Source organism: Canis lupus, chromosome 3 (genome assembly GCF_003254725.2).
Source record: "Canis lupus dingo isolate Sandy chromosome 3, ASM325472v2, whole genome shotgun sequence".
Classification (NCBI taxonomy): Eukaryota; Metazoa; Chordata; class Mammalia; order Carnivora; family Canidae; genus Canis; species Canis lupus.
This window is the reverse complement of record NC_064245.1, coordinates 91,834,016-91,851,827: the sequence shown is the minus strand read 5'-3', so window position 1 is coordinate 91,851,827 and position 17,812 is coordinate 91,834,016. Positions and strand designations below refer to the sequence as shown.

General features: G+C 64.3%; 2 protein-coding genes and 1 long non-coding RNA gene across 17 annotated transcripts in view; 2 read left to right on the top strand and 1 right to left on the bottom strand.

Annotated features, from left to right (window-relative positions):
- Nucleotides 1-1,021: 1,021 nt before the first annotated feature.
- Nucleotides 1,022-3,452, top strand: LOC112653471 (uncharacterized). Its single transcript, XM_025437638.3, has 4 exons — nt 1,022-1,133; nt 1,708-1,929; nt 2,228-2,327; nt 2,969-3,452. Exons 1-4 carry the CDS (start codon nt 1,022-1,024, stop codon nt 3,426-3,428), a joined length of 894 nt encoding a protein of 297 aa, XP_025293423.1. The 3' UTR covers nt 3,429-3,452.
- A 34-nt stretch (nt 3,453-3,486) lies between these two features.
- GAK (cyclin G associated kinase) overlaps nt 3,487-17,812 on the bottom strand; it is a 55,530-nt gene continuing 41,204 nt past the window's right edge. For 14 of the 15 annotated variants that reach the window (XM_025438471.3, XM_025438479.3, XM_025438476.3 and 11 more), the window contains 13 exons: nt 16,864-17,058; nt 16,371-16,488; nt 15,957-16,036; nt 12,710-12,903; nt 11,568-11,714; nt 10,886-11,350; nt 10,354-10,527; nt 9,897-10,007; nt 8,801-8,917; nt 5,584-5,811; nt 5,020-5,168; nt 4,076-4,252; nt 3,487-3,982 (listed from right to left, as the gene is read on the bottom strand). In XM_025438471.3, the coding sequence (XP_025294256.1) occupies nt 3,881-3,982; nt 4,076-4,252; nt 5,020-5,168; nt 5,584-5,811; nt 8,801-8,917; nt 9,897-10,007; nt 10,354-10,527; nt 10,886-11,350; nt 11,568-11,714; nt 12,710-12,903; nt 15,957-16,036; nt 16,371-16,488; nt 16,864-17,058 (2,257 nt within the window). In that variant the 3' untranslated portion in view covers nt 3,487-3,880. The remainder of the gene's footprint in view (nt 3,983-4,075; nt 4,253-5,019; nt 5,169-5,583; nt 5,812-8,800; nt 8,918-9,896; nt 10,008-10,353; nt 10,528-10,885; nt 11,351-11,567; nt 11,715-12,709; nt 12,904-15,956; nt 16,037-16,370; nt 16,489-16,863; nt 17,059-17,812) is intronic. The other variant, XM_025438470.3, reaches the window with a different exon arrangement.
- On the top strand, nt 14,153-17,060 carry LOC125754792 (uncharacterized). The gene is made up of 2 exons (XR_007409633.1): nt 14,153-14,774; nt 15,580-17,060. It is a non-coding gene; the product is annotated as an uncharacterized LOC125754792 (long non-coding RNA).

Here is a 17,812-nt window from a genome sequence, read left to right as displayed (position 1 = left end):
GTGGCGGCCATGCAATGTGCCTGGACAGGGCCGGCCAGGGGCCCGGTGTGGGTGGGGATGTGCTGCTTGGCCGCTGTGACCTGTGGAGACGTGTGCGTCCTCAGCCTGAGGGACGGGGCGCAGCCTGTTCCCCTGGGGCAGCCGGGGGGGGGGGGCCGGCGTGGGGCCCGGCCAGGGTTTGCTGCCGGGGAGGACGGCCTGTAGAGCCGGCACAGGGACGGTTGGCATTTCCTGCCCGAGGGTGGGGCCCCTGCAGCTCTGGCTCCTGGCAGGTGAGCCTGGAGCTGGGATGTGGGGCTCGCAGAGGTGCCCGGGGGCCGGGGGTACGAGGAGGGGATGGGGCAGACGCTGACCTCAGCCCTTGTGGACAGGCACCCATGGGCCGATCCCCACCCGGATCCTGTGCCCTCAACACCCCAGAGGCCCCTCGCCAGCACAGTGACTCCCGGGCAGACGGTGCGGGGGTCAGGCCCGCCAGGACACGGGGGTGAGCGCTGCTCCTGGCCACGGGGCAGGGCGGAACTGGAGCCCGCCTGCAGAGGCCCCTGCGGGCAAGGACCCCGACACCCAGGCAGGCGGTCCAGCTGAGGCTGAAGGCGTGCGGGGCCACCCTGGGGACAGAGGCGGGTGGGGGGGCACAGCTGGGTGCCCCTCCCTCCCCGAAGGGCTTGCCCAGGGCTGGGTGGGGGCTTCCAGCTGAGTCCGTGGCCCCCGGCCTCCGCTGCCCCAAGGCCTCCTGCTGTCCCGGGGCAGCGACACAGACCTGCAGCCTGGGGCCCGGGCAGCCCTCCGTGCGGCCCTCACGCGGCGGCCAGCAAGGCGAGCGCTGAGCGAGGGGACGGCGCAGGATGGTGAGCTGCGTGCACCTGGCAAGAAGCCCGGGCCCAGACCTGCGGGGCGTACGGGGCTGCGGGGAGGCTGGCGCCCCTCCGGGGCTGGCACAGCGCTCCAGCGGTCACAGCCAAAGACCTGAACACGGGGCAGGGCAGGAATGCGGGCCACGTCCCGGGTGGGGGCCCTCATGGCGGCCACCGAGGCAGGCAGCCCGACTCCCGATGCTGCCGTTGGTCCCGACGACGGCTTCATGGGTCCTAACCATTCGCGGACAGTGCGGATCAGCCTCGGAGACAGCCGTGGGCTTGGGGTGGGCCGTGGGACTCCTGCCCCCCCCCGGAGCCTGCGTCCCACCCGGCGCCACCATGCTCCGCCCCGAGCCGCGGGAGGAACAGCGCGCTCCATGGCCAGTTGAGAAGCCTGCCTGCGGCTCCCGCGCAGCTGGAGCTTGGCTGTGGCCACGCGTCGGGCCTCCTCGGGGGCCCCCGCCCCGCCCGTCCAGCATGAGTGGGCAGGCCAGGTGCCAGGCAGCAGGATTTCCTCCCCGTCCAGGCCTCCCTCACGCCCCGGGGGGCGCGCCCAGCCTCGGGTAAGAGCCTGTGTCCCTCCGTGTGCCCTGCCCTCCCGGCAGCGCGGGCGTCGGGGGCGACCTGACAGGCTGCAGGCAATGGGCTGGGGGCCCAGGAGGGCAGGGAGGGCTCCACCCTGGGGGCACGGGGATGAGGGCAGAGCCAGGGGCAGGTGGGAACCCCCAGCCCCGCGGCGCTGGCGCCCCGTAATCACTGTGTCACTGTACTCGCACCTAAGTATTTCCCGCAACGAGCACCTGCCAGGAATCAGGCGGAAACAGAACCGAAGGCTGGTTGTTTTAAGGATTTTATTCTTTTAAAAGTCATCTCCACACCCGAGTGGGGCTTGAGCTCACAGCCCTGAGATCAAGCGCCCCGGCCTCCGCCCGAGCCAGCCGGGCGGCGAGGCTGCCTCGTGCCCGGGACCGAGGACACAGTCCTGCTGCCCGTGGCCACGCCCGGCCCGTGGGCCCCGCGTGGAGACTCGGATCTCAGACTGTCCGTCCTGCAGGAGCCGCAGACACAGGTGCTGGCAGGAAGGAGGGCGCGTCACCAGGCACAAAGACAACCGCCAAGCAAGGCCGGGCCCCGAGAGACCGGGTGGCGCCCGCTGTCAGGGTGGGGGGAGGGGGGAGGAGGACACACCCCCAGCGGGGCAGCGTCCCCAGGGCCCTGAGGTTGCTGTCACGGGAGAGGCATCCCCTGCAGACCTGGGGCGGGCATGGGGTCCTGGGCTGGTCCCTGACCCGAGTCCACGTACAGACAGGGACCGCGGTGGCGTCCAGGAATCGCCCCTGGCCCCTGACCGTCCTTATCACCCCCAGGTCGGGCCCTGCAGGACACAGAGCAGCCCCCATGCCGGGTGCGCAGGCTAGGAGCTCTGTGGGCTGGACGGCGGGAACCTCTGAAGGTCACCCCAAGATAGTAAATTAGGGCAAACTACGGGGGCGGGGGGGGGGGCGGAGGCGGGGCGGCCAGGGCTCGGGAGGGGTCCTGGCGAGTCTGGCCTGGCGCCGGGTCCAGAGCGGCTTTGATGCAGAATCTCTGAAGCTATTTAGGCTGCTCATTATTTGTTAAAGAGCCGGAGGCTAAAAATAGCTGTGAGGGCGTCACAACCCAGGGACTCCACGCCCGGTGCCCCGTGGGAGCCATCACCTCTGCAAGGACAGACGGCGCGGCGCTCCAGGCTCAGAGCTGCCGGGGCCGGGAGGGCGCGGAGGGACCAGGCCTGGGGGCCAGGGGCAGGCGGGGTCCCACCCAGCATCCTGCCGCCACGAGACCCCCGAGGGACTGCAGGGCGGAGGCCAGAGCCCGTCCTCATGAGCCCTGGGCCGCCCGCCCGCCTGCACACCTGCACGGGTGCACACGGGCAAGTGGGGTCTGAGTGCAGGTCGGGGTGTCCAGGTCCAGGGCTGGGCTCCCGGCAGCCCCGTGCTCCTCTGCGGTGTCTGCAGGCTCGCACTCAGGCCTAACTCACCTGTGACCCAATCCCACCCAGGAGGCAGGTGGCGGGACTGGGCGTCCACACCCCCCGATGTGTCCAGAATCTTCTGGATCCTTTCCAGCACCACCCTGGACCCAGCAACCAGGGTGCACACGAGCTCTCAGAGGCCTGCCGCGCTGACCCACATCAGCCTCAGGGCAGGACCGACCAGGACGACCCCAGGACCTTGTGAAGTCACTTCTGACCAAAGCTTCGGGCCGACGTGTGCCCCCTGCCCAAGCCTACGCGCAGTGACCACGCGGGCACGGGCACTGGCTTCAACGGGCTTCTCATCAGGTGCCGCGGACGTTCTCAGCAACGGCTTCCGAAGGGCCTGTGTCCGCCCCGCCACGAGGACGTGGCCGGGTGGGGCGTGGGGACACGGCCAGCGCTGGGGCGTCTGTTCTGGCCACATGCAGGGACTGTGGGGCCCGTCCAGTGCTCGCGGGGAGGGCCGACCCCCAGACCCCGCGGCCCAGAGGGGCCCGAATCCGCAGCTCTCCAGGCAGGGCTCCCGCGCTGCCTTCCGTGGTCGGGGCTGAGAGCAGCCCGACGGTGGCACCACTGCACAGAGGGGGTCACACGGCGCCAAGACAAGCGTCATCAGAAAATAGTTTAATTATGTACAGGCGGTCGCAGGCTGATCACACACAGGGAGCGGTCGCGCACGGGGCTCGGGGCAGCTGAGCAGACACGCTCTCGAGGCGACGGCCGCTGGACAGACTGACATGAACCACAAACCGTGACAGTTACGGGGGGACGTAATCAACACGTTTCCTTTGGGACCAGAAAAAGAAAAGGAAACTCAGAGGCTTTGGAATGCTTTTTCTTCTCGTGCCGGGGAGCGGCGTCTGTTCCCGACCCGAGGGCGGAGCACAGCGATCCGGGGTGGCCACACCAGCCCACGCCGTGACGGCCGCGGACGGGACCTTCGAGGTTGAGCTCAGCAGCTTCCGGCTCCATGAGCCACACGCGCAGCCTCGACCGCGACGGCTCAGAAGAGCGGCCGGGAGCCCTGGCTCTCAAACTCGGCCCACGCGTCGTTCAGCTCCATGAAGATCATCTTGGCGTACTGCTCGTAGGGCTGCCCTGCGGCCTGGGGGCCGGACCAGGGGTGCGGAGGCCTCAGACTCGCTGCCGGCAGCACCCCAGCCCAGACCCCGCCCCGCCCCGCCCGCCCCGTGCTCACCTTGTCCGGGTGCACCACCAGCACGGCGCGGCGGTACTGCTTCTTCACCTGCCCGGGGGTCACCAGGTCGGCCATGCCCACGGGGGCCCAGCGGCTCTCGCCGTCCCACAGCACGGTGTGCAGGGTCGACAGCAGCGCGCGGATGTTCCTCTCCTTGCCCTCTGTCCACTCCAGGAGCTGTGGGACGCACGGGTGCTCAGACGGCAGACCGGGCCTCGGCCCCCTGCCCACAAGCAGCGGGCATCGTGCCGACGGCTCCACGCACCACCCACTGCGCAGAGCAAGGCTCTGACCGCGAGACACTCAGCCTAGGCACGCACCCGACGCCCAGTTTCTGTGTTGATCCCGCCCGGGCACCCCCCTGGGCCAGGCCACACACCACAGTGGCCCTCACTGCCAGCGGGTCGTTCTTTTTTTTTTTTTTTTTTTAAATTTATTTATTTATGATAGTCACACAGAGAGAGAGAGAGAGGCAGAGACACAGGCAGAGGGAGAAGCAGGCTCCATGCACCGGGAGCCCGACGTGGGATTCGATCCCGGGTCTCCAGGACCGCGCCCTGGGCCAAAGGCAGGCGCCAAACCGCTGCGCCACCCAGGGATCCCCCAGCGGGTCGTTCTGAGACAGCCTGCCCCCGCTCCCCCACAGGACTCCCAGGACGTGGGCAGTCACATGACCCACGAGGCCACAGCCACTTGCAGGGAGGACCCCCCGACCCCTGGACAGAGGAGGCCAGTCACCCTCAACAGGGTCACGTCTGGCGAGTGTAGATGGCTGCGGCACTCGGCCATCACCCCATATGCAGCTGAGAAAGGAGGGAGGCGACCGCAGCCCGCACGCAGGACCAAGACCCCGTGGCATCCGGGATTGGGTGCCGCACGGGGGGCTGCTGGCCATCGCGTGTGCAGGAGCCCCCACCCCAGAGCCGGCGCCCGCCCAGCCTCACCTTCAGCTTCAGCGGGTCTGCGTCCCTCGCCTGCTCCTGCCGCCGCATCTCAGCCATGGTCCTTGGCCCCTTCCGGTCAGCCTTGGACGAGAAGCCCTGGTGGGACAGCAGGTCCTCAAAGTCGCTCTCGGACACTCTCGGCTTCTGGCCTGGGGGAGAGTGTAGGCTTGGCCACGGACACGGGGTGGGACCCCGCCCACGGTGCACATGGCGAGACCTGCCCGCACAGCGAGGGGCTGCAGGACGCTGCGCACCTCGCTAACGGGAGGCCGGAGGCAGGCCCCATGCGCACACGGCCCCCAGCCGGCCGACCTGTTTCCAGCCCAACCGCCCCTGGGAGCCAAGGACGGCTGCGTCCGTCACCTCCGGGGGTCTACCCATGTGTGGCATCCCCGTGACAAACACGGCCGCAGCCCCCGACCACAGACACGAGTGCACCCCAGGGAGCCCCGCCAGGCGAACACAGACCGGGCCGCACTGGACACTTGCCCAGGGCGGGCCGTTCGCTGGACAAATGGGCAGGACGGTGCCGTGGACACACCGTGCCCAGGAGACAGGACTCACCGAAGCTGGGGGCCCGGACCCCTCTCTCCTCTCGGCCGCCAATCACGCTCACGTTGGCAGCATAGTTAGGCCTTGGCTGCGGACAGGCCTTGGGGGGCGGCTTGGCCTGGGGGGGCCACGGGGTGCCCTGGGCCGGGGGCCGACCCGTCTGCTGCCAGGAGCTGCCGCCCGTGGGAGGGGGGGCCGTCTTGGCGCCAAAAGCCCCTGGAGCAAATCCAGCCGGTGAGCCTGGGGAGACAGTTCGCAGAGGTTAGCGCCAGAACGCCCGACAGCTGCCGCGTCCTGGGGAGCTGCTGCAGACAAGGCCCAGGCCCCGGACCACACGCGTGTCAGACACCAGGACGGGCGGCCGCCCCGGGGGCAGGGGCCGGCAGGTGCGCGCATGCGGACAAGGGCAGGCACACGGCCCCCGCACCCCCAGGATGCCCGGCTGCTTCTTCCACTGTTTATCATGAGGCAGACGCTCAGTGAGCCACACGACCGCCTCCGGGGCCCAGGCCCGGCTCACAGCCCTGCCAGCACCAGGCTGGTGGTGTGTGCACACGGTCACGTGCACAAGTTCACCGAAGCACCGCGTCAGGACACTCGGGTGCCCCCTCTCCAGCATTCTCCATTCAAGAATGTTCTAGAAACGGGATCAGAGTGGGTAAGCTTTGTGGCTGCTGCTTCTCTCAGGACCTGCTCCTTTTTACTGCTGCGTCCACACAGGCTGGGAGGACTCGGGCTGCTTCCGGTCCTGGGCAGGCACAGATCCTGGCCGCTTCTCCGAGATACACGGTCACTGTACGAGGATTTCCACTAGAACTGGCCGCTCAGTGGCCGAGTGGCCATGCCATTTCACGTTCCCGCCAGCACTCGGGGCTGCCATGCTTCCACGGAGGCCCCGCCCCGCCCCGGGTAGCCCTCACCACGTAGCCCCAGCGCTGGGTGCCCAGTACCCTGTCCCATGTTCCAAGAGGACGGCTTTTCACCCACCCCCGTGCTCACATACTGTCTGCGCTGTCGGATGCGGAGCTCGGAAACGTTCTTCCCACCCCACAGCGTGTCCCCGTCTTGTGCGCGGTGGATCGTGGTTGAGGTGGCCGTGGCCACAGCTCCAGGGGCTGCTACGGGTCTCCCTGCGTGGGCTTCAGTCTAGGACTGCCGCTGAGCCGTGGCCATGTGAGGCCGGAGGGTCAGGGCGAGGTCACTTTCCCACCTGCAACGGCCCATCCGCGGCCATTCGGCTCCGACAGCAGGAGGTGCAGGTTTCAGCAGCCACAGGGTGAGCCCCAGGCAGGGGCTGCGGCCCCCACGCTCCTCTCCCCGCACAGAACCGTCTCAGCCACTCGGGGTTCTCTTCCCAAGAGAACACGACCATGAGCTTGTCCTGGTCTTGCCCGCAGGGACCGCGCTGAACCTGCAGACCCGCACCGTCCTCACCGGGTTGGCGCCTGCGCCCCACACTCCAGTCCCGGTGCCTTCCACCAACAGCCCTTCCCTACGCGGCTGGCGGGGCTGCTGACTGTGCCGCTGACTGCGCCCGCTGGCCGGGAAGCAGGCTCGTTCTGGAACAGACCCGCGGGGTGTGGTGTCTGAGGACGGTCTCCTGGCGGGTGGTGCTGAGTGCGCGTCCACACAAGAGCACGGGCCCGCACGTCCCTGACGGACTCCGGTCGGGTACCAGGGTACACGAGCTTCCTGAACTCACCTGGGAGACGCTGTGGGCACTGGCGTCTGTTCTTTCCACACCTGGTAGGATTCTCCAACGAAGCCCCCCCAGGACCGGGGCCTCCCTCTTTGGGAGACCTTCAAGTGCGCGTTCCTCTCCTTCGTGGCGGCGGGGACGCTCCACACCGGGCCCCGTGCTGGCCGACGGGTGCCAGACCTCAGGGTCCACTGCCTCTGTGCCTTCAGGGACGTCCCCGTGTCCTTGTGCAATCGTCCCTTTCAATCTGTCCTGGTGGAGCTCTGCCAGTTTTACGGATTTTGGAGTTTTTCTTTTCAAAGAACCACGTTTTGTTTCACCGGTTTTCTATTTCATGTGTTTTGACTCTTCATTATTTCCTTCCGTTTGCTTTGAGTTTTGCCATCTTTTCAGACACTCCAAGGGGAGGGCTCCCAATGCTGACGAGACGGCCGCGTGCACCTGGTTCAGCGCGCCGTTCTGTCTCCTGAATAACCCACTTGGTGCTGAATTCGAAGCACATGAAGACTAACGGTGACCCTACTGTTCCTGATTCCCAGTCCATGCAGTCTCGACGAAGGCCCAGAGTGCCTGGGAGAAGGGCCGGGACCGCCATGGGGACCCGCCAGCCGTGATCGCATCCAGCAACTCCAGCGCTGCGCCAACCTCACGTGCTGCTCCATCACCTGTCGAGGGCTCTGACGTCTGCTACTGGAGTCTGTTTCTCCTTCCTGCCCGTCAGCTTTCCCAGGACCCCAAGGCCATGTGACAGAGGGTCTGGGGCCCCTGTGAAGCCGAGGGCCGGACTCCATCCCAAGGATGGGTCACTCAGGACCTGAAAGGTCCTGTGCCCCCCAGCAGGACCCGAGGCCAACAGGAGGCTCTGGGCAGCCTACCCCTGGTGCGAGTGGACACACACAGGCCACAGGAAAACCCAAACTCCCAGGAACGCCCTCAGAGAGACGACGCAGCCTGAAGCGCCAGGAATGTACCAAGATGGAAACTACTGAGAGACCAAGCCCCAGGGGCTCACCCAGATGGATGCAGAACTAGCCCCAGTGTTGGGGGAGGAGGGGAGGGGGCCCTACAGACCCACACCGAGGAAGGTCCATCTCCACACCAACCCGAAGGCTCCTGGGCACCATGAGGGGCTGCGGGGAGCAGCCATGAAGCCCCGGGGAGCACCGCCACCCGCCCCGAGCAATTTGCCTTCCCAGCAGATGTCTCTAGCCTGGACGTCCACCTGCCCGCTGAGTGCCAAGGGACAAGAACCCGCTCAGATACTCATGGTCTTGATGCCCCACGTGCATCCCCAGGAGCCAGAGGCACCCCAAGGATATGTCCCCAGGAGGGTCGAGGCCAAGGGCAGCAGGCACAGGCTCTGGGGTGGGGCCATCTCGTCCATCCTGCCACCACATGAAGTCCCCGCTCTCCAGGTGGCCCACATGCGCCTGACGCCACCCAGCATTGGCGTGGCTCTCAAGCCCCCACAAGGGGGCCAGGGCCAGACAGACTGCACCCTCCTGCCACCCGGTGGGTCCTGCACATCACCTTGGAGGCCAGAACTGAGGTCACCGAGGTCAGCAAACGGGTCCAGGCTCTGAGACTTGGTCCAGCTCCCGGGGGCACTGGGGGCGGCAGGCTGGCCTCCTGCAGAGAAGAAGGGACCTGGAGAAGCGCAGAGGGTATGAGAAGGCGCGCCGGGGGCTCCTGAGGCCGCATCGGCTACTGTCTGTGCCCACGGCAGCCCTAGACGCAGCCGCACGCCAGCCTGGGACGCCTCCTTCCGGCAGCCAGCCTGTCGGTTCACGTCGCCCTGACCCTGGAGTCCCACGTCCCCACACCCGGGTGGAGTGCACGCGGGCTTCAGCACATTCCTCATGAGGGCGTGAGCTGCAGAGTAGCCTCCACGTAAGACACCGTAGCATCTGTGCGAGTCACCACCACACGGCCCACGATGACCTCACACAGGCCTTACACGCGGTGGCTCTTGCTACATAGAGAGCTCTTAGAAGTTAACTAGAAACCGCTAAATCCCAAGGGTGTCCGGTGGCTCAGGCGGTTAAGCGTGCGACCCTTGGTCTCGACTCAGGTTGTGATCTCAGGGTCATGAGATTGAGCCCCACACCCGGCCCTGAGCTCAGGGGGGTCTGCTGGAGACTCTCTCCCCCTCTCTGTCTGCCCCTCCCACTAAAAAATACACACAAGTAACACCTTTAAAAAAACTGAACTCCCTCTGTAAAAAAATACAAGTAACTAAAAACACGCAAAATAACAGCTGACCTCATTCCTCCTGAAAAAATGCAAATGAAAAGACAGTATCTGTACGTCAGCGTTGGGCCCTGGGGAGAGCCTCAGGCTGGGGGCTGCCCCCGGGCAAACACGTCCGAGAGCAGTACCCCGGGGCACACGGCGCACAGGCCTTCCACGGCACTCCCTCCCGGGGCGCTCCCAAGGGGGGAAGGAAGGGCCTGGCCCTGAGACCCAGCCGTGGCACAGACGAACCACAGGACAGGGGACCCCTCACAGCCCACACTCCTCCGGCAGTGGGATCCCTGGCATGTCACACATGACACACACACGCACGCGCGCCAGGCCCTGGCAGAGGCCTGCTCGAGAACCCGCCTCCACGGGGCTGGGCTCGTACCTTCTGCAGCAGCTGCGGGGGCCGGCGCCTCGGCCCAGGCCTCCCACCCCCCCAGCAGATCCGGGTGGCTGGTGGAGGCCGTCATCTTGCCAGGCTCTGCTGGTAGATCTCCTGCAAAGACAGCAGCACTGCCTGGGTGTCCTCTGTGGGAAGCTGGGAGGGCACCCGCTGCCCCCAGGGGCTACACTGCGCTCCAACCACACTGATCCACTCCCTTTGCCCCCAGGGGCCCGAGGGTGTGTCACGTGACCACTGAACGGACCAACTGAAGAGGGCGGCAGCAAAGAGAGCCGCTGTTCATAAAGCAACAACCGTCCACACGTCTAAGAGCTCCCCATGCCGAGGCCAGCCACACGGATCGAGGCTGCGTGCCAGTGTCCCCAGAAACCTCCTTCTGCCCTCCTGAAACCCAGCGGAGTGCCCAGGGCAGACGCTGAGCCCACTGCAGGAGGCTTACCCAGGTGCAGGAAGTCGGTGCTGCAGGCGGGCGGTGGGGCGCTGTGGGTGGACGGGAAGGACGCAGGCGCGGCGGCAGGAGATTCCGAATGAAGAAATTCACCGAACAGGTCAGGCTGGGAGCACGGCTGGGTGTTGGGCCCAGATGGCAGCAGGAGAGGGTCAAAGGGGTCGGCTGCAGGAGGACACCCAACAAGCGGGGAGGTGAGGCTCTGCTAGGCGTCTCCCGACAGCATCAGCTGCCAAGCGAGCAGGGCCCGCCGGTGCCAGGGCCTCTCAGACCCGGTGCAGGCAGAGGCCGCCCAGGAGGGACGGGGTGGCAGTTCCTGGGGCGGGAGGGGCCTCGGGAGCCCGCCCTGCAGAGTAGTAGCCTCCTCCAGCACGCCGGGCTGGGCTGCGCCTCCAGCGGGTGAGGGTGGCCGAGGGGCCAGGCTGACCCCACCCCGACTGTCCTCAGCAGACCCTCCCGGGGAACCCTGACAGCAAGGCCACACCACCGCTCGCCCCGCTGGACACTGGACGGACAAACGTACCAGCTGGCCCCTCGCGGGGCGGGCTCTGTGCGCTCGAGGAGGGGGCTGGGCTTGCGAAGAGGAGGGGAGCCTCTCCACCCAGCAGGTCACCCGGGGGCACCTCCGGAGCAGCGTCAGGGCCCCCCAGGAGGCGGCTGAGCAGGTCGGCGGTGCTGGGGGCTGCCCCACTGGCCTGCACAGGGGGGGCCAGCCCAGCCTCGGCATGCAGCCCTAGGAGGTCGACACTGTCCTCCTGCCGTGTGGGCTCCTGCGGTGTGGCCGGCGTGGCCCCATCAAAAATCAAATCTCGCTCTGGCAGCCTCGCCGCTGGCCCTGGTGTGTCCTCATCCGCAGCATCCCTGCTCTCGGTGGATGGTGTGGCTGCTTCCTCGTCCGAAGGCTCACTCCCACCTGCATCCTCGGCCAGGGTTGATAGGTTCTCCTTGGCAAAGTGACTTTCTGGACTCGTCTCTGTATCTTTCTCCTCTGAAAAGCACAGCAAACAGGACAGCGGGGTGAGGCGACGTCGGAAGCCCCAGAGCGGAGGATCTAAACGGCCGAGCAGGGTGGAGGCGTTCAGGCCCAAGGGGCGACGACACGCAGGTGAGCCTCGGCAGCCAGCACTTCCCACAGATGCCGTCCCGGCCTGAATGGCTGTGGCAGCTGCTCCCAGAGCAAGATCCCCAGAGGTGCCCACACCCACCGTGCCAATCCAGCGTGTGGAGGAAGTGGCTGGTGTCAGTGCCGCTGCTCTGTGGTGAATCAGACTCTGTGGGCTCTGCGTCCAGGGACCCTGCCTCGGCGTCGTACTGAGCGGTGGAGCCGGGCTGCCTGGGGAGCTCCGGCTTCCCTGCCGAGGAGAAGGCCATGTCAGAAGCCCAGCCCAGGCTGCCGCACCGCCCGCAGCAGCCAGCAAGGGGGCCCCGGCCTGGGCTGCAAAGTGCCTGGTGCAGGGGCAGGCCACACGCCCAGGTCCCCACACTGGGAATCTGTCCTGACGACCAGGGTGTCCAGGCTGCGAGCAGCAGCCAGTGCCAGCTCGGAGGCTGCCCCACGCGCACACCCCACACCCACGGGCACACCCCACGGGCACACCCCACAGACTCACCCCACGCGCACACCCCACACCACATGGGCACACGCTGCAGGCACACCCCACACCACACACCCCGCAGGCACACCGTACAGGCACACAGCATGTGCCCACCCCACGCACACACGCCATGCATGCGCACACCCCACGTGCACTCCCCATGCCACACATGCACACCCCGCAGGCACACTACAGGCACACACCACATGCACACCCCATGGACAGACACTCAGCTGTCCTCACGTAAGAGAACATGAAGTCTGCAAACCAAGAACCAGGGACCATGAGCCCTGCCCCCCACGGGTGGCTGGTACCCCTTTCCCTAACTGCTCAGAAGATGACCAACCTTGAGCAAGACTCCACCCCCTGTGCCTTGCAGGCTCAGAACAGAGCCTTGACTTCTTCCAGGTGCATTTAAAACAGATGTGCAACCAGAAAATGAGCCCTCTGACCACGCAAGAGATGCCAACCGGACCCTCCCAGTGGGGCCCAGATGACTCCTCAGGGCAGGGGCTACCCGGGGTCCTGGGTGGGGTGGGAGCAGCCATGCTGTGTGAACCCCAGGAAATGCGAGCACATGAGGCTTGAAAGCTGATGTCAGGGACGGTCCCACGGGGGGCTCTGGGCCTCCCTATGCCCTGTGCGTGACCAACACGGGAATGGGGGCAAGTTCGCCCCCGACAGTGTCTGGTGATGGCAGCAGATGTCAGAACAGCATCGCCTGCCGTGTACCTGAAATTCACGGATCTCACCAAATTTAGACAGAATGTCTTGCTGCTCCTCTCGGCTGGAAAACAGGATTTTGGGGTTGAGCCCCCTCATGCTGGTGCTCTCCCAGGGTGGGGCCTCCCGGCTGGGCCTGTCTCTGGGCTCCACCTCCACCTCCACGTTCACTTGGAATAAATCTGGGTATTTCTCCTGAATGTCACACGCATCAAGGTCATACCTGCAGTTGGAGGCCAGACGCCAGTTAGTTTAGGAAGGACCTTCGTGAGTCCGTCACCCCACGTTAACCAGAAGAATGAGCGCAAGCGGCAGGTGTGCTCACAGGGCAGGCACACTGGCAGGGACGCTGCCCCTCTGGCAGAGGAGCACTGGTGGCCCTCACCCCTCATGGCCCGGGATCTAGATCGGGCACTCGGGGGTCTTAAATGCATGTTTCTATAAAACGACGCAGTCCACCCTGGCAAAATTCCCCAACTCTTCACAGGTACCCACAAAACCAAGGCCTCCAGGGCACAGTGCAGAAGGGGAGTGGCCAGGGACGGCAGCAGAGACAGGACAAGGAAAAGGCATGTGCAAGACGACACCTGGCTTATCCCTGGCACCAAGCATTTCCAAGGCGCCACCTGCGGGGCTGGCGGTGGGGGCTGTGGCCACCAGGTCCCTGAAGCTGATTCTGGGGTCTATACCTCTCCAGGGATTCCAGTATTTTCCCCTCGTGTCCCCTAAAGCTATCTCTGGTAACATTCTCACATGTTGACAAGCCCTGTTCCCAGCCGGGCAGCAGGCTCCCAGCCTTGGTCTTTGAGCCCACCTAACGTCTCTGGGTGTGACTTATTGTTTCAAAAGGGGCAGCGGGCCCTGAGTGACCCAAGCTCTGGAAGGAGGGGCCCTTGGTGCTCTGTGACGTCCACGTAGCACCTATGATCCGGGCAGCAGGGCCGCAGACTTGGGGGCGGATGTGGTCAGTGTGGGTGGAAAAGCCTAGCACTTTGATCTTACTTCCGTGGACTCTAAGAAATAAAGTCAGCGAGCATGTGTGACCCTGACATGTAACAACCACTGGTTTCAGTCCTTCCCGCTCCTCCAAAGACAAAACTACCTTTGCACAAGGGGAGGAAACACAACAGAGCAGGTGTGCTGGCAAAAACAGCCTCAGCCCAAAGCTGCTGCTCCTCCACGTGCCACACGCCTTCCTCAGGCTACAGCGCCCTCTGCCCAGCTCGGGGGCCACTGTGCACTTTCCTCCTCCCTAGGTCGGGCACCCGCAACAAGCAGACGACGCAGGCCACCACGCCACCAGGCGGGAGCGGCTCCCGTGGGAACCACAGCAGGAAGCCCAGAGGCAGCCACGTCGTTAAGGGGGAGTGCAGCAGCCGGCCAGGACCAGCGGAGGCGTAGACCCCCAACCACAAGGAAGGAGCGAGGCAGGGATCCACACAAAGGAGCACATGACCTCTGCAGGCTCAGCTCCACGAGCAACAGGGCCTTGGGGGCAGCTCTGGGCAGCACGCTGGTGCCCACCCATCCCCACCCCCGTCCTGGTTGGTCCCTAAGGACGGCCTCTGGGGCCGGGCCTGCCCAGCTCACCCAGCAGGCCAGTGAGGAAACAATGAGGGTCTGTGAACACGGCCATGACCTCCATGACCCCGCCCTGCATTTCAGGAGGCACAGCCCAGGGGTGGACAGGTGTGGGTGGAAACACAAATGCTGCCGTGTGTCACGGACTGCAATCCTGTCCACCAGGGCACACTGGGGACCCTCCCTCGGTGACAGGAGGTCTCAGTGAAGACAGCCCCGCTCCAAGTTCTTTCCTCAAGCCGTCCTGCGTCAACCGCCTCTCTGCAAAGGGGTCCTGCCCACAGAAGACGCGTTCCTGCTCAATCACGTAACTCGACAACTTTCTCACCTGATAGCCATTTTTGGAGGCATCACACACACAGTAACATACGGACCTAAGTGCACAGCTCGGTCAAGTTCTGTGCTTGCGTACCAGGACGTTGTGGAAAAAAATGCCCTCTCCAGCCCCGACATAGGTCCCCATGTCTCTCCACGCCAGACTCTCAGAGGAAGCCACTCCCTGGTCCACCAGAGGTCAGAGCTGGGTCCTCCCCAGTCCTCATATTCCCCTTATTTACTGGGTAGGAAACAGGCACAGGGTCTGCAGAATTCAAATCCTGGGCAGCTACAGGCAGTAGTCTCCAGAGCTGCTCCATTAGCTCTCCTCTCGCCCTGGAACGACGCTTCTGTTTGGGGGTGGGGTGGGGGGGTGTGGAGGGGTGTGTGTGTGCACGCCACAAGGGGAAAGAACATCAGCTGGAATCAAAACACCCCCGGGGCCATCCGGGTGTCACAGCTGGTCAGCGTCCAATTCTTGGTTTTGGCTCAGGTCTGAATCTCAGGGTCGTGAGGTCACAGGCTCGTGCTGGGCAGGGAGTCTGCTGGAGACTCTCTCCCCCTCCCTCTGTTCAAGATGCCTGCCTAGCACTTGTCCCGCTGCCTGAGCCCCCGGCCTCAAACCTTTTTATTTTTTTTTAAAGATTTATTTATTTATTGACTTACTTATTCAGAGAGAGAGAAAGAGAGACAGAGACAGAGAGAGAAAGAGGGGAAAGCAGGCTCCATGCAGGAAGCCTGACATGGGTCTCGATCCCGGGACTCCAGGATCACGCCCCGGGCTGCAGGCGGTGCTAAATTGCTGCGCCACCAGGACTGCCCCCCTCGGCCTCAAACCTAAGCTGTGCAATACCACCGAGCGCTGGGGGGAGGTGTGTGTGCTAGGCCCTGACGAGTTATTCTAACCTGCTAACGGACCTGGGAACACGGTAAGTTAAAGAGCCCCAGCTAGGTCAGGATGCTTATCCCTGGCTCTAAGTATTTCTGATGTCTCTAACCCCAGATGGTGAACTCGTCTTCATCACCCAGACCTCAGCCTAGCAGAGCACTCTGCCATCCTCGGGACTCGGCATGTTAACAAGCAATGGACACCTGTTCGCCTGGTTAAACCACATCCAGGGCACAAGTGGCTGCGCTCTAACGGGAAACGCCGCAGGCCAGTCCCAGCTCATGGAGGGGCACGCTGGTAGCCACCACGGCCCAGCGGAGGCACCACATGCTGGGCACTGGGCACACTCAGAGGTGGGGAAAGACCAACTGAGTTCAGTGCGGCGACCCAGCCACGCACGAACCACAGCACCCGGCCAGTGTCCAGTGCACGGCAGGTGGGCACGATGCACCTGACCCTCCCGACCTCTCCCACGTGCAACACCCACATACTTTGCAAACTTCACAGTAGTCGCATTCCGAGGCACAAACCCCGTGTGGAACTGGACCTGGAACATCTTCATGGATGCCACCTGCAGAGAGAAAGCAGACGGGAGACCCTCGAGCTGGGAAGGGAACACCAGACGGTCACGCGGCACACAGACGCCTCACAGCTGACGGCTGAGTCGTGCACCGCTCCAGGTGCTGCAGACACACAGATGGTGAGACAGCACCCCCCAACGTCGGCTTCTCCAGGTCTGAGGTCGGGCAGCAGACAGCACCGAGTGGTGTGGGGAGCTCCAGGTGTTTCAGGCTAAAATCCTCACTGCCTCGCGCCCCACAAGGTGGTTCTCACTGGACACTGGGCCAGGGACCCTCCTCCAGAACCCACGGTGACAGCCCAGGGTGGCCCGAGCACCCACATACCTTGGCCTGCAGTCTTCCTCCCAGGGTGGACCTGGCGTGGTAGATGACAATGAGCACGTCCCCTTGCACTGTTATGCCCAGGGGAATGACTGCTTTGCCATCCTCGATTCTGAAATCCCTAAAGAGCAGAATGACGAGAAAAGGTTCACTGAAGTCACAAACAGCTTCCGGAGAAGGGTGGCCTGGAAGGCGGAGGTGCTCGGGCAACCACTTCGACCTCCCTAGAGCACCAACACTTGGATCCACACGTTCTTATTCTGCTGGTTTTGCTACCAAATTACTCTGGGAAGGGGTGTTGCTCCGGGAACACCTAAGAAGCTACTCGCCGGCACGCTGGTCACGGGAACCTCCCACGCCTGGCGCCTGCCGCCTGGCCCTGGGGTGGGCCTCGACACCCGTCCAAAGCCCTGGAAGACGTTCTCCTTACGAGCCTCCCAAGGAGGGAGGGTGAGTGAATCCGACAGCTGTGGCACCGGGAAGGCCCCGAGCTCACCTCATCTTGTCGTACTCCTGAGACGTGGTAGTCACGCGCTCATCCCCCACGTAGACCTCGCAGAAGGGCCTGCAGCCGTTTCTCTGCTTGCTGAACAGGGGCACGGGTGTCATGACCACGGCTTTCACCAGGATGGGCTTGCTATGGGGTGTGATGGGCTCCTCGGCCACCATGTCACACATGTACTCGATGTACCTGCAGGGGCCAGAGGCACGCCATGTCACCCGCCTGCCGCCGCCCCAAGGCCCCGGCCAGCTCACCCCGGCCCCCGACACACCAGGACTCAGTGGGACGGTGTCCGTGGAGCAGTCTACTCTAGTTTCATCTCACAGATCTCATGTGATTTTCATTCAGTTTAAAATATTTTTAAACTTCCCTTGAGACTTTTTCTTTGACTCCCAGTAATACAGAAGCGGATAAATGTTGAAAACCTTAAGGATCTTTCCAGCTATCCATCTTTTCAGTTTGAAAGCCACCTCCACATGCCACATGGGGCTCAAACTCACGACCCTGAGTGAGAGCTGCATGCTCCCGATGCAGCCGGCCAGGCGCTTGCTTGTCTGTTACCCGTTTCTGGTGAGATCCTATCACGAACACACTTTGCACGACTGCTGCCCTGCATGTGCTGCAGCTTCATGGCCCAGGACGCGACCTTCCTTACCGAATGGTCCACGAGCACTCAAAAGGAACGAGTGTTTTCTGGTTGCTGGGAGGAAGGCCTAGAGACGTCATCCGGAGGGTCCCCTGCAGCGCTCCGTCCGCTGCCGAGGAAGGAATGCAGGTGGCTACACTACCATCTCCCTTTCAATTGTGTTTTCTGCTCACAAACCTGGGATCTTCTCTCACTGTCTCGCTCCTCTAGCTCTCCCGGTGGTTTTCTCAGCACCCGCATGGGCACACATCAGGCATCTGTCCCTGCTCTTGTGTGACGCCCGTCCCCTTGAGATGG